The sequence below is a fragment of the Hyperoodon ampullatus genome, assembly GCF_949752795.1.
Source record: "Hyperoodon ampullatus genome assembly, chromosome: 5".
NCBI lineage: Eukaryota > Metazoa > Chordata > Mammalia > Artiodactyla > Ziphiidae > Hyperoodon > Hyperoodon ampullatus.
In genome coordinates, this window is record NC_136918.1 from 8,206,182 (window position 1) to 8,226,399 (window position 20,218).

General features: G+C 49.8%; 1 protein-coding gene across 1 annotated transcript in view; it reads left to right on the top strand.

The window, feature by feature from the left end:
- Positions 1-4,610: 4,610 nt before the first annotated feature.
- The window catches only part of PXYLP1 (2-phosphoxylose phosphatase 1), a gene marked incomplete at both ends in the record, with an annotated part of 30,993 nt that continues 15,385 nt past the window's right edge, over positions 4,611-20,218 (top strand). Inside the window, one exon of the mRNA XM_079704955.1 lies at positions 4,611-4,689. Within this exon, the coding sequence (XP_079561081.1) occupies positions 4,611-4,689 (79 nt within the window). The remainder of the gene's footprint in view (positions 4,690-20,218) is intronic.

The following is a 20,218-nucleotide window of genomic DNA, read 5'->3' on the forward strand; positions in this document are numbered from 1 at the left end:
AAGTACTCTTCATGCCTCTGTTTGCAGCTCATTTGCTATCGTCCCACTGACCAAAGCATATACCTCGTCCAAGCTTAGAGTCGGTTTGGGAGGCATCTACACAAGGCCGTGGATACAGAAAGGCATGAACAGACTGGGGGCCACCACCGCAACAAATCAAACCTGTCTATAAGCCTGAGATTTAACTTAGCAAAAGCAGTTGTTTCCACCTGATGCCCACCTGAAGATGACTCTGAACCAGGCTGTGACTCACCCTCGTGTAAAGAGGCAGTTCTAGTGGCCTCATCTGTCAGTAAGTGTGGTGGAAAATCTCCCGAGAGCCTGGAGGCAGGAAGTGCTTAAAGGTCAGACCTAGCCCAGCACCAGAAGAAAGTTCTCACCACCCACACCGAAATGCAGGGCAACCAGGAGGCAAGTCTGGTTCCCGAGGTGCTAAAGCAAGAGACACCACCAAGCTCAGAAATCAGTGGTGGGTGGTTTCCCCCGGGCAGCAAGGCTGCATCCCAGGCCCACAGTGAGAGGCTGAAAATGGCATCTGAGCCAGAGCGACAGAGGGACGGGTGGGGATGAGAACAGGTGACCATTTTAGCACTCACATAGCTGGAGGAACCAGCAAACACGTTAAGAAGCTCTTCCTCTTTCCCAGGAGGAGGGAGGAAGCAGCAGAGTGGACTGACAGAAGATGAGTAGGTAACGAAACCATTTTCATTACCATTTTCTTTTTTTTTTTTAATTTATTTATTTTATTTATTTATTTTTGGCTGCGTTGGGTCTTTGTTGCTGTGCGCGAGCTTTCTCTAGTTGTGGCGAGCGGGGACTACTCTTCGTTGCGGTGCACAGGCTTCTCATTGCGGTGGCTTCTCTTTTTGCAGAGCACAAGCTCTAGGCACGTGGGCTTCAGTAGTTGTGGCTCACAGGCTCTAGAGCGCAGGCTCAGTAGTTGTGGCACATGGGCTTAGTTGCTCCGTGTCATGTGGGATCTTCCCAGACCAGGGCTCGAACCCACGTCTCCTGCATTGGCAGGCGGATTCTTAACCACTGCGCCACCAGGGAAGCCCACCATTTTCTTTTAATATTTATTTATTTTATTTATTTATTTTCCTTATGTTTTTTGGCTGCGTTGGGTCTTAGTTGTGGCACACGGGATCTTTGTGGAGGCGAGAGGGATCTTTTCGTTACGGTGTGCGGTCTGCTCAGGTTTCTGTCTAGCTGTGGCGTGCGGGTTTTTCTCTCTCTAGTCATGGCCGCGGGCTCCAGAGCGCATGGGCTCTGTAGTTGGTGGCACGCGGGCTCTCTCGTTGAGGTGCGCGAACTCAGTAGCTGCAGCGCGCAGGCTTAGTTGCCCTGCGGCATGTGAGATCTTAGTTCCCCAACCAGGGATCAAACCTGCATCCCCTGCATTGCAAGGAGGATTCTCTACCACTGGACCACCAGGGAAGTTCCTGACAACCATCTTCTTTTGAGCGTCTACCATACGCTGGGGATTGTACTTAGCCTCACAACATCCCTGGGTAATTAGTCCCAATTTACAGATGAGGAAACTGAGTCTCAGAGAGATTAAGTAGCTTGGCCCATGGTCGCCGAGCTCGAGGTTCTGACCCAGCTCTGTCTGCCTCCAGAGTGCCGTGTGCCCTTTCTCTGCACGTGCTGCTGATGTGGTCCCACAGAGAAGCATCTTCAGGCAGCAAGAAAAGCAGAACCCTCCTAACAGAACTCTGAAAGGCCCCAAAGGCCATCTGCTGGGCAGGAACACTTGAAGATGTTCGTGTAAAGGAAATGGAGCCCTTCCAAAGGTGGTATTAGCCTCAAAAGAAGGTGGTAGCATAACAGAAGGGACAGGAAGGCATGAAGGAAAGCCCCAGGATATTTATTTTGGGGGGAACAGGGACACCCAAAAGGAGACATTGCTCTGAACCTTCTCCACATTCTGTGATCTAATCTCCATCCACACACCCACTCACCTTCCCCGAATTAAAAGGACCCCCTTATAAGAGGGTCATTGTAAAGTAGAATAAATCCAATCGGGAACGACTGGGTTAGTGAGAGGGTTCTGAAATCCACGGGCTGGTGAGCCAGTAGCAGCCAGCCGTCCTCGGGTAGCCAAGCAGCTGGCACATGCCAAGAGTTAACTTGTTCTGCGTAGATACACGGGTTGCAACTAGAATCAGTATGTGGACATGTGGGGATGACTCCGTAAGGCATAAGAAAGAGCTTTAGAGGCACAGGTCTCATTTCGTATCGTGTCATCACCACTTCATAACCTTGTGCCCTTGAGCTTCGATTTCCTGCTTGCATGTTAGAAATTACCAAGCCTGTCCTCAGGGCATGTCACGGGAATCCTAAGGGAATGGATGGTTTTGAGAAGTTAGAAGTTCCTGGTTCCCGGAGGAGTGGAGCACAGGTTGGAAGCTGCCCAGGGGAGGCTGCTCCGAGGGGACGCTGACATTCCACCCGGGTGGGGTATATTTTGGAAATACTGGCCAGTGTTTGTAGCTGAATGTCGGTGCCTTCCATGCTCATCCCTGGGGAGCTTGGCCAGGCAGCAGAACCTGTCCAGGGTGAGGGGTAGAGAGACTGTGACTTGGATTTGACTTAGGTTGTTTTCCTTTGGGCGGGGAGGGGGACGGTTGCTGTTGAATCATCAGATGAGCATTGCCGAGGACACCCCCAAGGTCGAGGATATGAGAGAGTAGACTATGACGCCTCCCAGACACCCCGGGCAAGGAACTCGCCAGCCTGGATCGGCAGCCCAGAGCCACCCAGGCTTGATGCTTTATATCTGGGATTGGGGTTTGTCCACATGAAGGCTTCACCCTCTTTGTTGCCTCAAGGGGGAACAGCTACAGGGCCACAGTCAGATGGGCCCACATCCTGTCTCTCGTGACCTCAGCCACCTTGGGGGTTCAGTGCAGAAGTCCTGGCCTTGGCCTCTCACCAAGTGTAGATTCTGGTGAGCTGCTTTCAGGGTCTGTGGGTGTCCTTGCAAACACCCCCAGGGGGAGGCCATGGGGAGTTTGAGTTTGGGAAACAGAAAACATTTATTTGGGGTCCTAAATATATTAAATCCTGGGTGGGATCAACCAGGGTTGTGTGTTGTTTTAGCCAGAAATGCCAGAGAGCTTGTGAGGCTGGTGAGTCCCCACCAGGGCAGGGAGGTGAGTGTCCCCAGGAGGATAGATCACCTTGGGACATGAAGTACTGGCCCCTGGATAGGAGTGGTGACTAAAGGGACGGAAGCAGTGCTCCTTTGAAGGTATAAATTGGGATCCATTTGTTAACAGAGTTGCCGGACGCTGGACGTACAGGCTCAGCTGTGAGGTGCAAGTGTATTTTCGTCAGTCTTTTAGCCACTGTTCTCTTGTGATAGAAAGTCTGACAGGTCTTTTAAAGGAGTGGTTTCTCAAACTCCCTTGTAGGGCCCTGGGTGTGGAGGTGGGTGAGTTGCGGGAGGGCAGCTGGGAAGCAAGAGACCCCAGGGCTCTGGCTCCTGCGTCGTTCCCTGCACGTGTGCCTTTTTTTTTTTTTTTTTAACAGCTTTGTTGAGGTATAATTCACATACCAGACAACTCACCTGAAGGGTATAATTCAATAGCTTTTAATATATTCAAAGAGTTGTGCAGCCCTCACTGCATTAGCAGGTGAACTTTTATCTGATTGCTTTTCTGTTGTATTTGAAGGAGAAAAAGATTCTGCCACTAAAATCAGGTTTGAAATAACTGTTATAATCTTGCTGTGGTTAAGAACCTTTTGTGAAGAGGCTGTGTTTTTCAAGTTCTATTTTAAACCCCAGTGAGAATCAGGAAATAAATTTGGTGTCTAAGACTGATGGGGTAAAACCCATAGCAACCATTCACTTTTTTTCACAGGAGGGACATTTAGAGCCTCATTCAGCGTTTTTTTAAAGTCCTTTTGCGCAGTTCTAACATGGTCAGAGAACATTAGAATGGTGAGTGGAGCTGCAGGAAGACCCATGGATGCAGCTGAAATAGGCCCAGTGGTCCAGGATCAGGGGAGGTCTCTAATTAGCAGATGTTCCTACTTGGTGTAGGAACAGATCCTCGACACAGCCCAGCTGTCCCTAAAGGCATTAAAGTGGGGCATGAGGCAGTGATTGACATTCAGGGTAACGATTGAAGTTAAAGAAGCAGGGTCTTCATAGCGAAATGTTCATCAGAAACGGTTGAGGATTTAGAAGTCGGGGGTCAGAATGGGATGAGCATTTGCTGGTCCTTGTAAAGGCTTCATGTGTCTGGCACACTGTAAGTGCTCAATAAACATCCTGTCCGTTTTTCTTTGGAAAGACCACGCTGTAAAATCTCCTTCTCTCTTGAGGTCAGATAAATGAAGCATTCACAAACCGTTCCCACTTGTTAGTTTGAAGGGCACCTTCTCAGCTGGGCTAGTTTGGGGGTGAAGACATCAGCAACAGCGCAGGAATGTTCTCCGAAGGGGATTCACGCTTCCCTGCCGGAGGATGGGGCTAATTAGATTATTTCCGGGTGACAACACTTGGTTTTCCACCTTGGAACACGTTTCTTGCCTCTCCTCTCTTCACAGGATGTGTTCCTGATTCAAGGTGAAACCATGAAGAGAAGATAAAACAAATAATAATGCTTTTCCGCAATCGCTTCGTGCTGCTGCTGGCCCTGGCTGCGCTGCTGGCCTTCGTGAGCCTCAGCCTTCAGTTCTGTGAGTGTGGCTGGGCTGGCGGGTCCTGGCCGGGGGAGTGCTTCTCTCTGAAATAGAAGGCCCCATGGGGAGGAAGCACATAGGTCCCAAAGCCTTTGTTCTTTCGGTGAACAGTGAGGTTTCAAACAACCCAGTCTTTTTTATTGTTGGCCCTAGCGGTGGGTGGCTGTGATTCTGTGCCTGTGAGGAACAAGAGCAATCACTAAGCCTCGTGACTCGTTTTTGGCTTCTCCCTGGATTCCTAAACTGCCTGGTTATTCCTGGATCTTTAGTTCAGGTTCCCAAGGCGAAGACAGTGAGTGGGTCAGCTCGTGTCCTCATGCCAGGTCGCACAGCAGAGGTGCCTGGCCCACCGGTTGGTTCTTTGGGGGTTGGGTGTCCGTTACTAGGGAGGGTAGGGGGATTAGGTCCCAGTAGCAAATGCAGCCCCTGGGCAGCAGGGACTGTGCATGGGAAGCCCCACATGGCGAGCGCAGCTGAGGAAGCCAGTCCATGGGCCTCACCGCCTGCGCTCTGCCCTTTACTGGGAGCCTGTGCTCAGGCTGGGCCCCAAGTCTGTGTGCCCCACTGCTCCCTGAGGGTGGTTGTCCTCAAGTAACAGATGCGGTCTGGTACCTTGTTGGTTATAACCCTTCAGTGGTGGGTCTCCGGGAGGCCCCTTGCCTTCCTGGGGCCCCTCTCTCACCTTGAACTTTACGCCATAGGCTTGTCGAGTGGCTTGGCGTTCTCTCCACATCCAGGTTGTGCTCTGTGCCCAGATCCTGCCGGCCCCTCTGCCTGGACTGTCCTCCTCACCTCCCTTCCGTCTTCTCCTCCACATGGTTCACTCAGCCCTTTCTTTTTCAGGATCGTTCCGTGACTCCCTAACTGGGTCTGGGCTTCTTGGCCCTACTTCCGGGGTTCCCCGAACCTGCTCCCCTCTTAACACTAGCCGGGCGGCGTCATACTTTTCAGTTCTTGTGTCTTTTCCATCTACAAGACTCTTTGAGAGCAGGACCCACATCTGTTTCCCTCTTTATCACGGGAACCAGCACTGCCAACCACACAGGAGGTGTCTCAGGAATGTTTACGTGAACGCATGAGTCTACCCCTGCTCTGGAAAGCAGGCTGACCCTAATTCCCTGTCCTGGTGCTGTGTACTTGAAGCTGAGAAAATATCTGGGCAATGCCGGCGATTGTGCTTTTGCTGCCACCTACCTGCCCTCCACTTCCCACCTCACCCCACTGTGTGGGAGACAAGGGCTTGGCCCCTGTCACCGCCTGGGACATCTCTGTGAGGGGGTGGCGTTGCTGTCACTGTCTGCCTGATGGACGGAAGGCAGGTGGCTGCGAGGGCGGGATGTTCTGAGTGTGCTGGGGGACGTGGGAAAGACCTGGCATTCGGAGTAAGTGGTTTGAAGGGAGGAGGCTTTGAGCACGTTTCTCCGCTTCACCTCCAATCTGTGACATATTCCATGCACACCTCTAGTGCATATGACAGGCACTTCTAACAGTAAAGAGAATTAAAAAGACTCACTCTGTCCTTCCAGAGAAAGAGGTCAAGAGAAGATACTTGTGTAAAGTTTAAAGATTCTCCAGATGGTTAATAAACTGTTTTTTTTTTAAAAAAAGAATCTTTTCCAGAAAGTGTGTTAGGACTGTCATTCATTTAATTGTTTATAACTTTTCATTAAAAACTTTCCATCCTGTCACTGGAGAGGTAGGATGTTACAATCAATCAACCGTGATTGTTATTCTCAGACCCTGACAGGTTCTGAGACGTGAATGTGGGTTCCTTGTGTTTGCTGCGTTTCTCTTGCATGAGGTGGTTTCCGCATCGCTCAATTGGCCTGTGTGTTTCGCTTATATAACTCCTCTGAAAGTACCTTCTGTTTTAGGAGAGCCGCTTTTCAGCCGTACTGTTTTTCGGGAAAATTTTGCAGGGTAAATTGGCCTGCCCGGGTCTGAGGTCTTTATTCTTGAACACACGAGTTCGGGAAGACATTAGGATATGAACGTTCTTTCTGCTCTTCTGCTTCTAGGTAAACTGTAACTTTGGAATTTAACTATTTCCGTATGAAAATTGAGTTACATTGCTTTATTTTTTAGTTGCTTTATTGGTTGCTATTTATTGTGGTGTAAGAAACTGGACTAATTTGTAATACAAAGGTGTCTGCTTAAGTAACCCTTATATTTTCATCCTTACCCTAAAATATATGGACTTGTTTCTTTGCCGTTTCTTTTGACTTATTTTTGAATACTGGATTAGCACATAGAGTTGTTTTAGGTGATCTCTATTTGACGCAATCAAATAGAACTTGGTTTTCTCATGTTTTAAATGAACAGTATTGTTTTATTTGTTTTCTGAAATGATTGTATATTTTATTTGGTCTTGGTGATAGTTTTCTTTTTCTGATGTTTTGAATATGAGAAAGTTATGACCCAGGTTTCAATGAAAAAAATCAGGTTGTTTAAAAAAGCATTTCTTCCTCTCGCTACAGAAAGTGTGTATGTGAACCCACATATATTTATTAAGTGCTTATGTGTGTTGGATATTTTTCTACACTGTCGGGGTAGAGGTGGTCGGGAAAGGATACAAAAAAGATTAAAATACAGTTCCTAGTTTCTCAAACTACGTTTAGTTTAAATGGTAGTAGTGACTCCCTGTATGCTAGTAGACATTAATGAAAATCATTCATTTTGTGTTTTCAAGTCCTTGATGTTTTTGAGTTTGGAAATAGAAGGATTCTGAAATTCCCGATATTCAAATGGAAGAAGGGAACAAGTAAGGTATATATATCATTAGTTATTCTAGTTAAAATGTGTACGAGTGGAAAAAGAACTTCTCAAATTGAGGGACCCCTTCCGTGCGACAGGAAAAGACCACTGGCTTATGAAAACCTGTGGATGATTCGCTATTTTGCTGCTTTTTCTGCTCGTTGGTAATCGTCCATTTTCCTGCTTTGACCCATCCTTTCCTTCATGCTTATCCTGTGCTCAGTTCACCACGTCCCAACCACCATTCCCAAAATGGCAGCGTGGCAGGAGCTCAGCTCGCAGACCCTGGAACCACAGCCTTGGGTTTGAATGCCGCTCTGCCACTGAGCAGCTGTGTGCCCGTGGCAGGTGTGGCCTCCTGAAGCTTCTATTCCTTCTTCTGTAAAATGGAGTTCATTGTTGGTACTTTGAAACATTGGCGTGAGAACGGAGATTTTGTGGGAAAACCCTTGGCTCGGGGAAGCACAGTCAATGTAAACAGTAGAGTCCTGTCATGATGTATCATCCCCAGAATCCAGGGCTCTTGGTGTCCCAAAGGCTGCTTCAGCCACTTGTGGAGAGAGCTTTTGAAACAGTATATCATGCATTTCTTTCTTTTTGATCAGAGTTCATTGGCCATGATAGGAGTCAGTCTACACTGGGCCCCTGTATCTTGGGCAGGGCCCTGGTTGACCAGAGCAGGCTTCTAAGGGAGATGTCCAAGGTGGACTGGAAACGCAGATCCCCAGGTGGAAGAGGGGAGGGTTAACCTGCCAAAGTGAAAGCCAGAGTGAAGGCTGTCTTCAGTATCTGAAGAGCCCTATCTCTATCCAGGATCTGCAAGAGGAGTGAGACCAGCTCTGTGTGGCCTGGTGGCCAGGGAGACACATTTTAGTTAAGCATCAAGTGAAGCTTCCTGAATGTCATCGTCAAGTGGAGGTGGAGTGGGCTGTGTGCACATCCTGGAGCGTCGCTCTGCGAAGAATAGGACAGTAGACAGGTCACTGGACCGGATCCCATTTAAAACCTCTTCAGACTCTGAGGTTTTGGGAATTTTATCTTTCCTTGTTGATCCAGTGCCATGAGTTTGCATAGCTTTGTCCTTCAGCAAACATTCCACTGTGTGCTGGGCCAGGGCTGGGCGTTTCATCTCCTAGGAGCCACAGGAGTTCTCTGTCTGGTGGAGGAGAATCCCGAGCAGATACTTGGAACACAGTGTACAATATGCTAGGACAGGAGAGAGGCAGCCCCACGAGGAAGTGGGAAAGAACGTGGACTCCAGAGCCAGACTGCCTGGGTCGAGTCCCCGTCCTGCCACTTACCAGCTATGTGAGGTCAGGCACGTTACCTACCTTCTCCGTGCCTCGGTTTCCTCATCTGTAAAATGGGGATAATGAGAGTTCCTATTTCATTGGGTTGGTAAAGGATATTTATAACACACCTAGAACAGTTCCTGGCACATAATAATCACTCTATGCATGTTTGTTAAATAAAATGAATGAGAGATGACTCGTGACAGGGTGACATGGGCGGAGGAAGGACAAGAAGCCAGTCCAGCGTAGGAGGTCAGGGAAGACTCATTCCCAGAGGAGGTGACATCCGAGCTTCAGCCTTGAGGGGTGAGTTGGAGTTGTCCAAAGAGGAAGCTGGGAAGGGCATTCCTGGCAGATGGAGGTGGCAGGACCAGGTTAGTCACCGGTGTGTAGCTGTGAAGGTGGACAAAGGCCCAGGCCACCTCCATCACCATGTTACATCCTGAAAGTATGGGGAGCCACTGAAGCAGGGAAGACAGCAGCATATCATTAGATTTGTCTGGGAAAGACCACAGTCTGGTACAGTGTTTGCCAAAGAGTGGTCTCCTGAGCACCCTGATCAGAGTAGCCCCAGGCGTCTGTTAAAATGCATGTTCCAAAACCAAAAAATGAGCACATTTGTGCCCCTCCCCATAGAATCAGGATTGTGGGAGTAGAACTCCCTGGGGGTTCTAATATACACAATATTTGGGTGTTACCCATTCAGAGGCTGGTGGGAAGCTGATACTGAGAGACAACTCAGGGCCACTTTCCTCCTCCAGTTAAAGGCTGGGAGGGGCTCCGATGAAGGTGTTGGCCCCGGAAGGAAGGAGCAAAGCTGAGAGCATCAGGTGGTTCTGTGAACTTTCAGCTAAACGATCGGCCGGTGCAGCAGGACCGGGGTGAAGAAAGAGAAGGGAAGGCCCTGCCGCGCCGTGTAGGGCTCAGGTGGGTCAGTGGGTGCTGCCTTCATCCACGCATCCACGCAGCCGCTCACACAGACGGCCCCTCCACCTGGCTTAAGTGTGCCGAAGGCCGAAGGTAGTACCCAGTGCACATTCTGGGAGGTCGACCACGTGGAGCTGTTGGCTGTGGAGGAGGAGGCCCGGGGAGAGCATTCTGAGCAAGCGGAGAAGCAGGACAAGCCCAGGCAGCTGGGTGGGAGCGGGGCAGTGCCTCCGCCTGCTTTGCTGCTCTTCGAGGTCGGCTGTCGGCATTTGCAGCTCCAGCTCTTCGTGGGCCGAAGGTCTGTGGCGTATGGCGGCGGGGATTTTGCTGAGACACAAATGCACATAATCATAGCTGTGAGTGGGCACCTTGGGCTGGTCCTGCGTCCCGCCCTGCAAAGCTGCGGGGCTTTGTCATTCTCTCTTCTCTGTCCTGTGTACATTTTATGGAGGAAAGCATGTGTCCGGGTGAGGTGTGTAAGTTTGGGGATTCATGAAGATCTTAATATGTTTTGGTGGCAAAGGTTTGGGGATGCAACCCTTAGGATGCCAAGGCTCTAATGTACTGTGTATTTAAAAAAACCCAATAAGGTTCCTGCTGGGTTTTAATTTTGGTGAGTCGAAGTCCAAAAAATGAGAAATTTAAAATGAGGGCTTGCATTTTTAACCTAAGGGTTCATAGGTTCTAAATAAATTCTTTATTTAGTATTTTTTTAATTAATCTTGATCCTTTTCTTGGAGATTTATTTTCTTTGATTTCTGAGAGTTTTAACATTGCTTTTTCTTTGAATGTTTCATGCCCAGCTACCACACAGAGTCAAATATCTTTGGCTAGGAAACATTCTGTAGGTAAATGACAAACTTAAGTCTGACAAATCAGCTTTTATCATAACGTCTGAAGCTCATGTCATAGTTATCATCGGAGGAGGTGAGGGTATCGTGTACCACGCAGGCCCTTCCACGAACTAAAAATGGGACACAGTTATGTCCGTGGGTTCTTTCTAGGTTTCTTCCAGGGTGGGGACTTTGGTTCTGTGTCTGTCTCTCTCTCCTTTTCTTCCCTCCCCCCACCACTTCCCCTTCTCTCCCTCACCCTCCGTCTCTCCCTCCCTCCTTCCTTGTTTCAGATCTCAGATAATTTCTCCTAAGGATAGACAGAGGACAGAGATGTATGCTCAAAGATGTTCATTGCATCACCGCTTATAATAGGAAAAGGGGGTAGACAGCCAAAGTGTCCAACAGGAGATACTGCTGCATCCATTATACCATGTTTACATAGACCTGTCGATATTGACTTGGAAGGTTGTCCATAATATATCTACTAAAAGGACATGTGGTACGTGTGTGTGTGTGTGTGTGTGTGTGTGTGTGTGTGTGTAGTCCACAACATTGATAAGAAAGGGAATCTCCCAGTTTAGAGGAGAGGAAACTATCCAGGCTAGTTAATAAAACTAGGACGTGTTCGTAAAATGAGTCAGTGAATTCAGGAGGACATGTGCCAATCGCCAAGGCTGTATGAGGAGAGAGACAAAGTAGGAAAGGAAGCTGCAGGGTGTTGACGTCGGAGTACCCCCTGAGTGGAGCTGAGCCAGGGATGCAGTGGGTCTGCCCAGGTAGAGTTTGCACTGATCAGCTTGGGCCCCACTCCTGTTGTCTTGGCAACAGGGCTCCAAGCTGATGACATTAAACAGAAAGGAACTTGAAGTGAGGTAAGTGGTCATCAGAGGCAGAGCCCTGTGATCTTGGTAGCGTCCCACCAGGGGGAAGGGGTTGGAGGGGGAGGTTTTTGAGACTGATCAGCCATGAGGTCTTGGGGGACAGAATCTGAACCCCAAATAAGAAGGTGAAGTCAGGAATGCACACAGAGAGAGCTCTGGAACAGTCTCACCATCCTTCCTGCCAGTGTGGCCCTGGCACACGACGCCTCACTGGGGCCCAGCAGAGCCAGGCCGCCCGGAGTGGGAGGGACAGGGAGTTCGCCACAAGGCAGGGCCCTCTCTGAATTAACTGTTTTGGGCACCTCTTGCCCTCCCTGTCTCCCTCCCTCTTTTTTCTGTATCATCTGAAGGGCTGGACCCCACTGGCCAGGAGTTTTGCCTCCTGGGGAACCTGGAACCCCACTCTGCTTCTCCCCAGTCTCAGGTATCTAGCAGAGAGTGAGATGGCCAGTCTTCACAGCGTCCAGATACCTGAGGCCTCCTTGCCCCCTGCAGTGTGTGGTCTCTCACTGAGGTGGCCTCCCCAAGGCTCTCCCACCCACCTGACCGCTCTTCCTTTTGACCCTTTTCACAGAAGCAAATGACCAGCCTTGACCCACCTTTCTGAGCAGTTGGTTTGGTGGCCTCAGTGGGGTGCAGACCTTTGAGACACAGAAAACTTTTTGCTCTTGGGGAAGGGGGAACAATGTCCTTGGGCCGTAGTGACCCTGTCACCATTCCCACCGGAGCAGGGACAGGAGCACAGTTTCACCTCTGGCAGGACATCCAGCCACACACACTGCAGCATTCACTGTGGGTTCTCTGGGTGGGAAGAATATGCGTGACTCACTTCTTTTTATACCTTAGTATCGATGGCTCTTTTAGGAGGAACACGTGTTTATATGAATTGTAAAGATCCCTTTTCATTTTGTAAAAAGAAAAAAAATCTCTTCTCGAGGGTGTTGAAATTGGAAACCTATTTCCAGGTACACTGAGTTCTTAGCCTGAGTTCATGGACATCTGCATTGTCTCACATGGTTTCAGGGGTGCTGTGAACCCCCAGAGATCAAATTTAAAAGTAAGTGTACGCAGTCCTTTGTCAAGGGTGAGGATCAGTAGCTCTTATCAGATTCTCAAAGGTAAGATAGAGGGGACCCAGGCCCTGAGATGGGTAAGGATGTCTGAGGTTCTTTTCATAGCTCTTTTCGGGGACCTGCCTTGAACGTCTCTCTGATTTCTAGTCTCTGTCATGATTTGGAGTCCTTGGTGCTCGCAGCATCTAACCCCAAGGGACCCGGTTAGGTCAAGGCCAGTTACCAGTGGTCCCATAGGAGCGTGAGGTTTCCTGGCTCCTCCAGGAGTCCGCAGCTGGGCTCAGGCTCAGATCGCAGTGGGTCTCCTGCCCCTGCACTCTGGCCGTCCTGTGGACTTGGGTCTCAGTTGTCAGAAGGCAGTCAAGCAGGGAGGAGATAAGAGCTTGCCGACAGCCTAGGACAGGAACTGAGTCCTCAGCCGCATGAGGCCCAGCCTGCTGTGGGCTCTGGTGGTGTAGTTCTGGTTTTTATTTGAGACTTACACACATTTTTATATTCAGTGCAGGCTGGAGACAGAAAGGGCGTTAAAGACGCCTTAGTGGATCGAGGAACACAAAGGGAATTGTGGGAATTACCTGTCAGAGCAAATCATTCTTCTTTGGCAGGCCAGTGAAGGAGAGAATTCAAGAGCCTTTTGGACTATCGGGAGGAAGAAATCGGAGACGTCAGGTGACAGGACTAGGGGTGTTTAACTTATGAGAAGGCACCATCTTGGAGAAGCAGAATTATTTAAGGGAGTCGTGGCCCCAGGGCTGACTGAGGACAGACTTGAGTGGCACGAGGAAGAGGTGACTCTAGTCCCCTAAGGAGGTGACCGGCCCGGGGCTGAGGTCCCAACAGGCGTGAGGCAGGCTGTGGAGCTAGGAAGCTGAAAAGCAGGTGCTGGGGCCACACGTCGGCCCCACCAGGTTCTTTGCCGGCACAGTCAGTGGTGAGACCTCCGGGGTAGCTGAGCGCACAGCCATGGAGACAGAGGTCAGCCAACACTTGCCCACCTGCTCTGGGACACCTGTGGATCCCTGACACCTGTCTGCAACCTGCCAGGGTGTCTTTGTAATCAGAGGAAGAGCTGACAACTAAACAACGGCAGGATAACTAAACAGCTAAGGCAGGGATGGCAGGAGGTGCGGGTGTTCCGAGGTCACCTGACTCCCTGTAAAACTGACTCTTCCACATGGGGAAGTTCTCTCTCCTGGAAAGGGCCTTTATTGGCACAGTGGGCTAGTTGCCAGGCCCCATCCCTGGGGCCGTCAGGATAGCAAGGGGAGGGTCCTGGAGGAGGGGCGTGACCGCACCCACCACAGCACAGGATTGGCATGGGAGAGGAGGCACCCACAGAAGGGAAGGAGGGGCGGTGCTCTGACCCCGGCGTGGGCCCACGGCGCTCCATCAAAATCTCCTTCCTGTAAAGGCCTGCATACAGCGGGTTCTTCAGGCTAGAGCTGCTGGGAGAAGGCCAGGAAGCAGGTGGATTCTTGTCCTCTGCCCTGGGCCAGAGCCCCCGTATGGAGTGAAGAGCTGGAGGCCGTGGGCACCGGCTTAGTGCCCTGGAGGAGAGGCACTGGCCTGTCTTCGTGCAAGTCAGAGTGACTCCCAGGGAATGAGCTGGCTGCACACATTTGGCTGTAACATGACCCGCTGGCTGTGTGCATCACTGGGCATCTGGAAGTAACTAAGGGGGCCTGAGGCCGGAGACCAGACAGGAAGGAGCCCTCTGCCTAGCGGCCTGTGCTAAGTCCTGATCTGACCCTGACCCTGGACTCTTTGTTTCTCTCCTTTCCTCTCTTCCGTGGGGCCATCAATAGAATAAATAAAAATTAAAAGAAGCAGATCATCGTTGGATGAAACATCTCTCTTCAGACGTGTTCATAGCATTGACTGCTGAGCAGAGACTTGCTGATAGGCCGTATTGCACCTGAGGCTCTTCTCGAGCGCTCTTGTGGTACTTCCCAGTATCTCCTTTATATCCGAGTCGTTCCTGTATTCTTGCACCCGCACCCCCAAACCAACGACCAGGGTGTGCAGGGGCACCATGACAGGGCATTTCCCTCTAAGGACCATACGCCCTTCTGCTCCCGTCTTCTTATTTAATATCTTAACACCCTCCCCAACTGGATTGTAAGCTCCAGCAGAGGGCCAGAGACCTTAGTCTTTTAGTCTCTGAAGAATTCCCAGCAGGTGCTCCATAAATGTTAGACGGTTGGATGGGAGATGCATAAATACCCGGCCTGGCAGGTCAGCAGGCCTGGCTTACAGGCTGTGGAACCCCAGGCCAGTCCCTTGACCTGCCTCTGCCTGAGGTCCATTGCCTGGCTGATGGTTGCTCTTCCTAGGATGAGGTCCAAGGCTGGAAAAAGCAGTGTGGGCCAGTTGGCTCGAATTCTAGTCACAGCTACAAGGATGTCTGCTAATGAGGCACATGGATCCATCCTCTGTACATTGGGGAGGGTGTGGGTGAGACGGAGAGGGCCTACATGAAACAGCACCTGATTGTTTTACTCTGTGGTTCTAAGAAGTTTGCTGGTTGCCTTTACGAGTGAGAGGGCCCAGGGAACTGCTTTAGGGGTCATGTTCCCGCCATCATTTGACACTGAGACCTCGTTGGAATCTTTTATTTTTTTATTTTTTATTTTTTTTTGCGGTACGCGGGCCTCTCACCGTTGTGGCCTCTCCCGTTGCGGAGCACAGGCTCCGGACGCGCAGGCTCAGCGGCCATGGCTCACGGGCCCAGCCGCCCCGCGGCATGTGGGATCTTCCCGGACTGGGGCACGAACCCGCGTCCCCTGCTTCGGCAGGCGGACTCTCAACCACTGCACCACCAGGAAGACCCCTCGTTGGCATCTTTTTATACAAGAAGGCTTATGGATGTGAGGACAGGATGAAAATGACTATAGGAGAGGTGAGCAGGTAAAGCAGACGTAAATGGGAGAGACTCGTATCCATGGGGTGGCTTATGAAGTGCTCTCTTCTGCTGGGAAATCACACCACAAAGAAATTGCGTGCCCATTGGTGCTGAGTTCATTATCAATTAAAGGTGTCTCCTACTCTGCAATTCATGTTGGCCACAGGGATGCTGTGGTCCCAGGGCACTCATCTAGGTTCATGGGGTTTTTACACCTACATGATGAAACTTGTTATCCTTCCATCTCTTTGCCTGCCCGCTGTTCCTTCTGACGCTCCCACAGTCCTTTTTTCTTCTGAGCTGCTGTCATCGGCGTGGGATCAGCAGAGTTCCTCATTGTCCTGAGGGCATCGGAGGAGCTGGGGAGGCCTGCCAGCAGAAGCAGTATCCTGCAGCGCCAGGCCCCAGGTGTGGAACCTGCTCCCCAGCCCCGAGTCTGCCCCGCAGCCCCCTTTGAGATGAACAGGGCAAGCCCAGGACTCCTAATGGGCAAGTCAGGCAGCAGCCGGGGCAGAGGTGCCTCCAGCCTGGGTCTGCTCCTTTGCAGCCGACCTTTCCCCGGATCCCTGCGCGTCGGCCCTGGTGGGACCGACTGGCCCGGGCTTCAGAGGGATCTAGATCCAGCCTCTGCTGCCTCTTGTCTGCTGTGCTTGTCCTCCCTCGTCCTCCTCTCCTCTTCCCCGTGTTGCCAGCTTCATTTCTGCCTTTCAGTCCCAGCTGGGGCGTCTTCTCGAGGAAACCTGCTTGGACGATCCCCAGCCCCCAGGCTGGTCAGGTGACTGCTTTCCCTTAGTGTTCCCACATGAGGATTCAAGAAGGTGTTTCACCAGAAGCATGGAGCACAGTACCTGGCTCAGGGCAGACCTTTAATTCAACAGGTATTTATGGAGGGCCTTCCCTATGCTGGTTGCCGGGGGAATATAAACTTGAAAGAGACATAGTTCTGGCCCTCTGGACATTTGGATTGGTGAGTTGATAAACTGTGGACACCTCTGCTTACATGTACTGTAGTGTGAGCTAGGAGGGCAGCAAGAACCAGGTGGGCTCATAGAAGGGGGATGTCCAAACTACTTGGGGATTCGGGGTGGGCTTCCTGGAGGAGGTGACCCCCGGGATGAGTTATGGAGTTGGCCAGATCTGGGAAACAGAGGTTGGGGTGAGGTTAGAGGCATAAGCAAGAGGAGGGAAACATCCTGAAAAGCACCCTGTGGGAATGGGGGCAGCTCTGAGCAGTTCAGGACAATGAGAACCAAGGTAGGGGCGGGGACGCAGGGAGACGTCTCACCCCGTGGCCTCTATGCGTCAGAACTTCCCCTGATCGTCTGGTATCTGGAGGACCCTTCAAAGGACCCCACATGGACTGATGCTGTGTCCTGGTGACTCAGGAAGGTGTGAAACAGGTGGAAGGTAATCTCAACAGCTAGTGGGCGAGGTTGACAAGCCCAGATGCCAGAGGAAGCAGCAGATAAAAACTTTCTGGATGGAAGGCTTCTTTACCTGTGGCTTTCAAACCATTGCTTCCTTGAGTTGTGGGTGGTTCCTATCTTAGTCTGTTGGGCTGCTAAATAAAAATACCGTAAACTGGCTGGCTTATAAACAACAGAAGTTTATTTCTCACAGTTCTCGAGACTGGGAAGTCTAAGATCAAAGCACTGGCAGATTCTGGTGTCTAGTGAGAGCCCACTTCCTAGAAGGCATCTTTCTGCTATAACCTCACATGGCAGAAATGGGGGTGGGGGAGATCTCTGGGGTCTCTTTTATAAGGGCCCTAATCCCATTCGTGAGGGCTCCACCCTCATGACCTAATCACCTCCCAAAGGCCTCACCCCCAACTACCATCACCTTGGCAGTTAGGGTTCAACACGTGAATCTGGGGGGACATAAACATTCAGCTTATAGCAGCTCCCAGGCGGCAGCCCCAACAAGCCTAACCCCGTGTGCTCTCAGAGAAGCTAGCAAACTGTGGGGACTCTGGGATGTGCAGGGACCCATGCCCCTCTGTCCCTGTGTCACTCATATTATCATGTCTCCTTAGCTTCGCTTTTCCCTGGCCCAGACTCAAAGGGAGTGTGCCCACAGGCATGGCCAAGGGGCCAGAACCTGGTACCACTTTATAACAGAGCAGAGTAAAGGATTGAGGGGTGCCGCACAGCCGGAAGGGCTGGGTCGTTGACATACTGCCTTAGGACATATACTTTTCATCATTCTCTTGATCTGGCACAAATCCTCCCATGGTAAGTGACCTCTGGACACCGGAGCTATGTATTAGCAGTTCTGGGGCTTTCTAGCTGTTAGGAAGAAAGTGGCTCTAGGACCAATCAAAGGGCTAATTTGAGTTGGTGAAGGGCCAACTCGAGCTCTGTGGTTGTTGTTTTATCATAAGTAATGAACGAAAATATGCTTATTGAAAAAAAGTATATCTAGACATTATTTCTACCTGTAGAATATATGTAACATATGCTTATTGTTAATCCATATCTACATATGTATGTGCGTGGATTTGTAAAACAACATAGACAGAGAAAAACAAGTGAAAATAGTTCTTCACACCCCATTCTACCCATTTCCCAAAGGCATTGTGATGGATGTCCTTGTAGACATTTTTCTGTTCATTTACATACTAAGAGTGCCTGTATATTCATACGTTCATGGTTAAATTTTCTTTCCACAAAAAGGCTTATATAAATATCCAGTGACTTGGTTTATTCACTTCATTTATCTTTGATTCTTTTCCATTCTTTTTAACTGTGGCAGAATATTCCACTGTGGATGTAACATTCTGTTCTGCTGATGAAAGATATTTAGGTCATTTCCCTTTTTTGTTGTTGTTGTAAACAGCGCTGCAGTGAATCTCTTTGGCCATACGTCTTGGTGATGGGAATTGACATCTTCGTCGAATCGATTCCAAGAGGTAGAATAATGGGGTCATGGATAAAGCACATGTAACCTTTTAGTGGCAACTGCCAAATACTCCTTCCGAAAAGTCCTTCCAGTTTCCTCTCTCACTTGCAGTATATGGAAATGTAGGTTGCACACCCTTGCCAGTACTGATATTATTGTTAAAATATGAATTTTTAGGGCTTCCCTGGTGGCGCAGTGGTTGAGAGTCTGCCTGCCGATGCAGGGGACACGGGTTCGTGCCCCGGTCCGGGAAGATCCCACATGCCGCAGAGTGGCTGGGCCCGTGAGCCATGGCCGCTGAGCCTGCGCGTCCGGAGCCTGTGCTCTGCAGGCCCGTGTATCGGGGAAAAAAAAAAAAAAAAAAGTGAATTTTTAGTCTGGTGAGGTGGGGGTGAATCATATCCTATTGTTTTATTTTGTATTTCTTTAAGTATGTATAATGTTGAAGGTTTTTTCGTGTGTTTATTGCCACTGGTATTTATTTTTCTTTAATTAGCCCGCTTATATCCTTTATTGATTTTTCAATTGTAGGAGATCTGTGCACTTTGGATATTAATAATTTGTAATATATGTTGCAAATATTTGACTCTCAGTGGATTGCTTATCTTTTACTTTTGTTTATAACACCTGTTTGCCAAAGGGAAGTTTTAAATATTTACAGAAGAATTTGTAGGAGTAGCTAGGGAATTTAAGTGGATTTAGACTGGTGATTGGGCCCTGTTTTAGCTGTTGTTCAAATATATGCATATATATTATATGATGATTAATAAGCCTTTTAGAAGTTAAATGATTCATGGGCACACCTGTTTCTGTGTATTTCCTCAGTTGGCGATGCTAAAACTCCAACCATTATTTTGTAGGGAGTTCCAAATTGGGAACTCTTAGAAAGACTGGGGACCACTGACCCAGAAGATGGACTTACATCTGCTTATAAATAATTGATAAAGTGTATGAACCAGGACTCATTTCATTGAAAGTAACAGAAACCCAACTCAAACTAGCTGAAATAAGACGACTTTCTCGACTTACAGAACTGGAACATCTAATGGACACTTTGACCACATCTGGACCCGGGGGCTCAAAGGGTGGATTTCCTCAGGTCTTCCTTCCTCTTTCTGATAACTCTCTTCACTTGTTGGTCTGGCTTATCTCTACTTAGCCTCCTTTTCTTCCACTGCAGAGGCGGCCCATGAGCGACAGATGGCTGGGGCAGCCCCAGGTGTCCATTCTTAGAGATCAGCGTCCAGGAGAAAAGGAGCCCCTTTCCCCGGGTCTGTAGTGTACGTCTCTCAAGGAGGCAGGACGATGTGATTGACAGTTCAGCCGAACCACATGCGGGGGAAAGAATGGTTCACCAACAGAAAGAGCAGTAGACGGACAGACAGAACAGACTGCAGGGCCCACCCATGATATCCAGCAGACAGTGGGGGAGAACCTGGTCTGGAGGCAGAGGGGCGAGCTTGAGATGGCTTTCCATCCACCATGTACACCTTGGGCAGCTGCCTCAACCTCCCCTTGGATCCCTGGCTCTCTGCTCTGTAAAATGGTCTCTTGAGGATTAATGAGCGGATGCCTGTGCTTGGGCTCCAGGGCCCACAAAGTGCAAAGCAGGTGATATTAAATGAGATCCGTCAGACACCTGTCTAGCACTTTGTAGGCACTCAGTAGGTGATGGGTTTCCTCCTTAGTATCTACCAGAATTCAGAGGGTGTTGAGAACGAAGTAGTCGGGTTGCATGAAGTCAGTGTGTAAGTCCTTCCTTTACCACCATGGGTGAGGCCCCCTCTCTCTGGGGGGCCCACCTGGTGTTGCATAGATAATTATTGATAAGGAAAGGATAGTGGCATTGAGAGAAAGAGGCAGGGCTTGGAGGGGACTCAAGAAACAGTTGAAGCTGGCCTTTTGCTACCTTGAAGTCCAGCCTAATCTGAGGGAGTGGATAGTTTCGGTGAAAATCCAG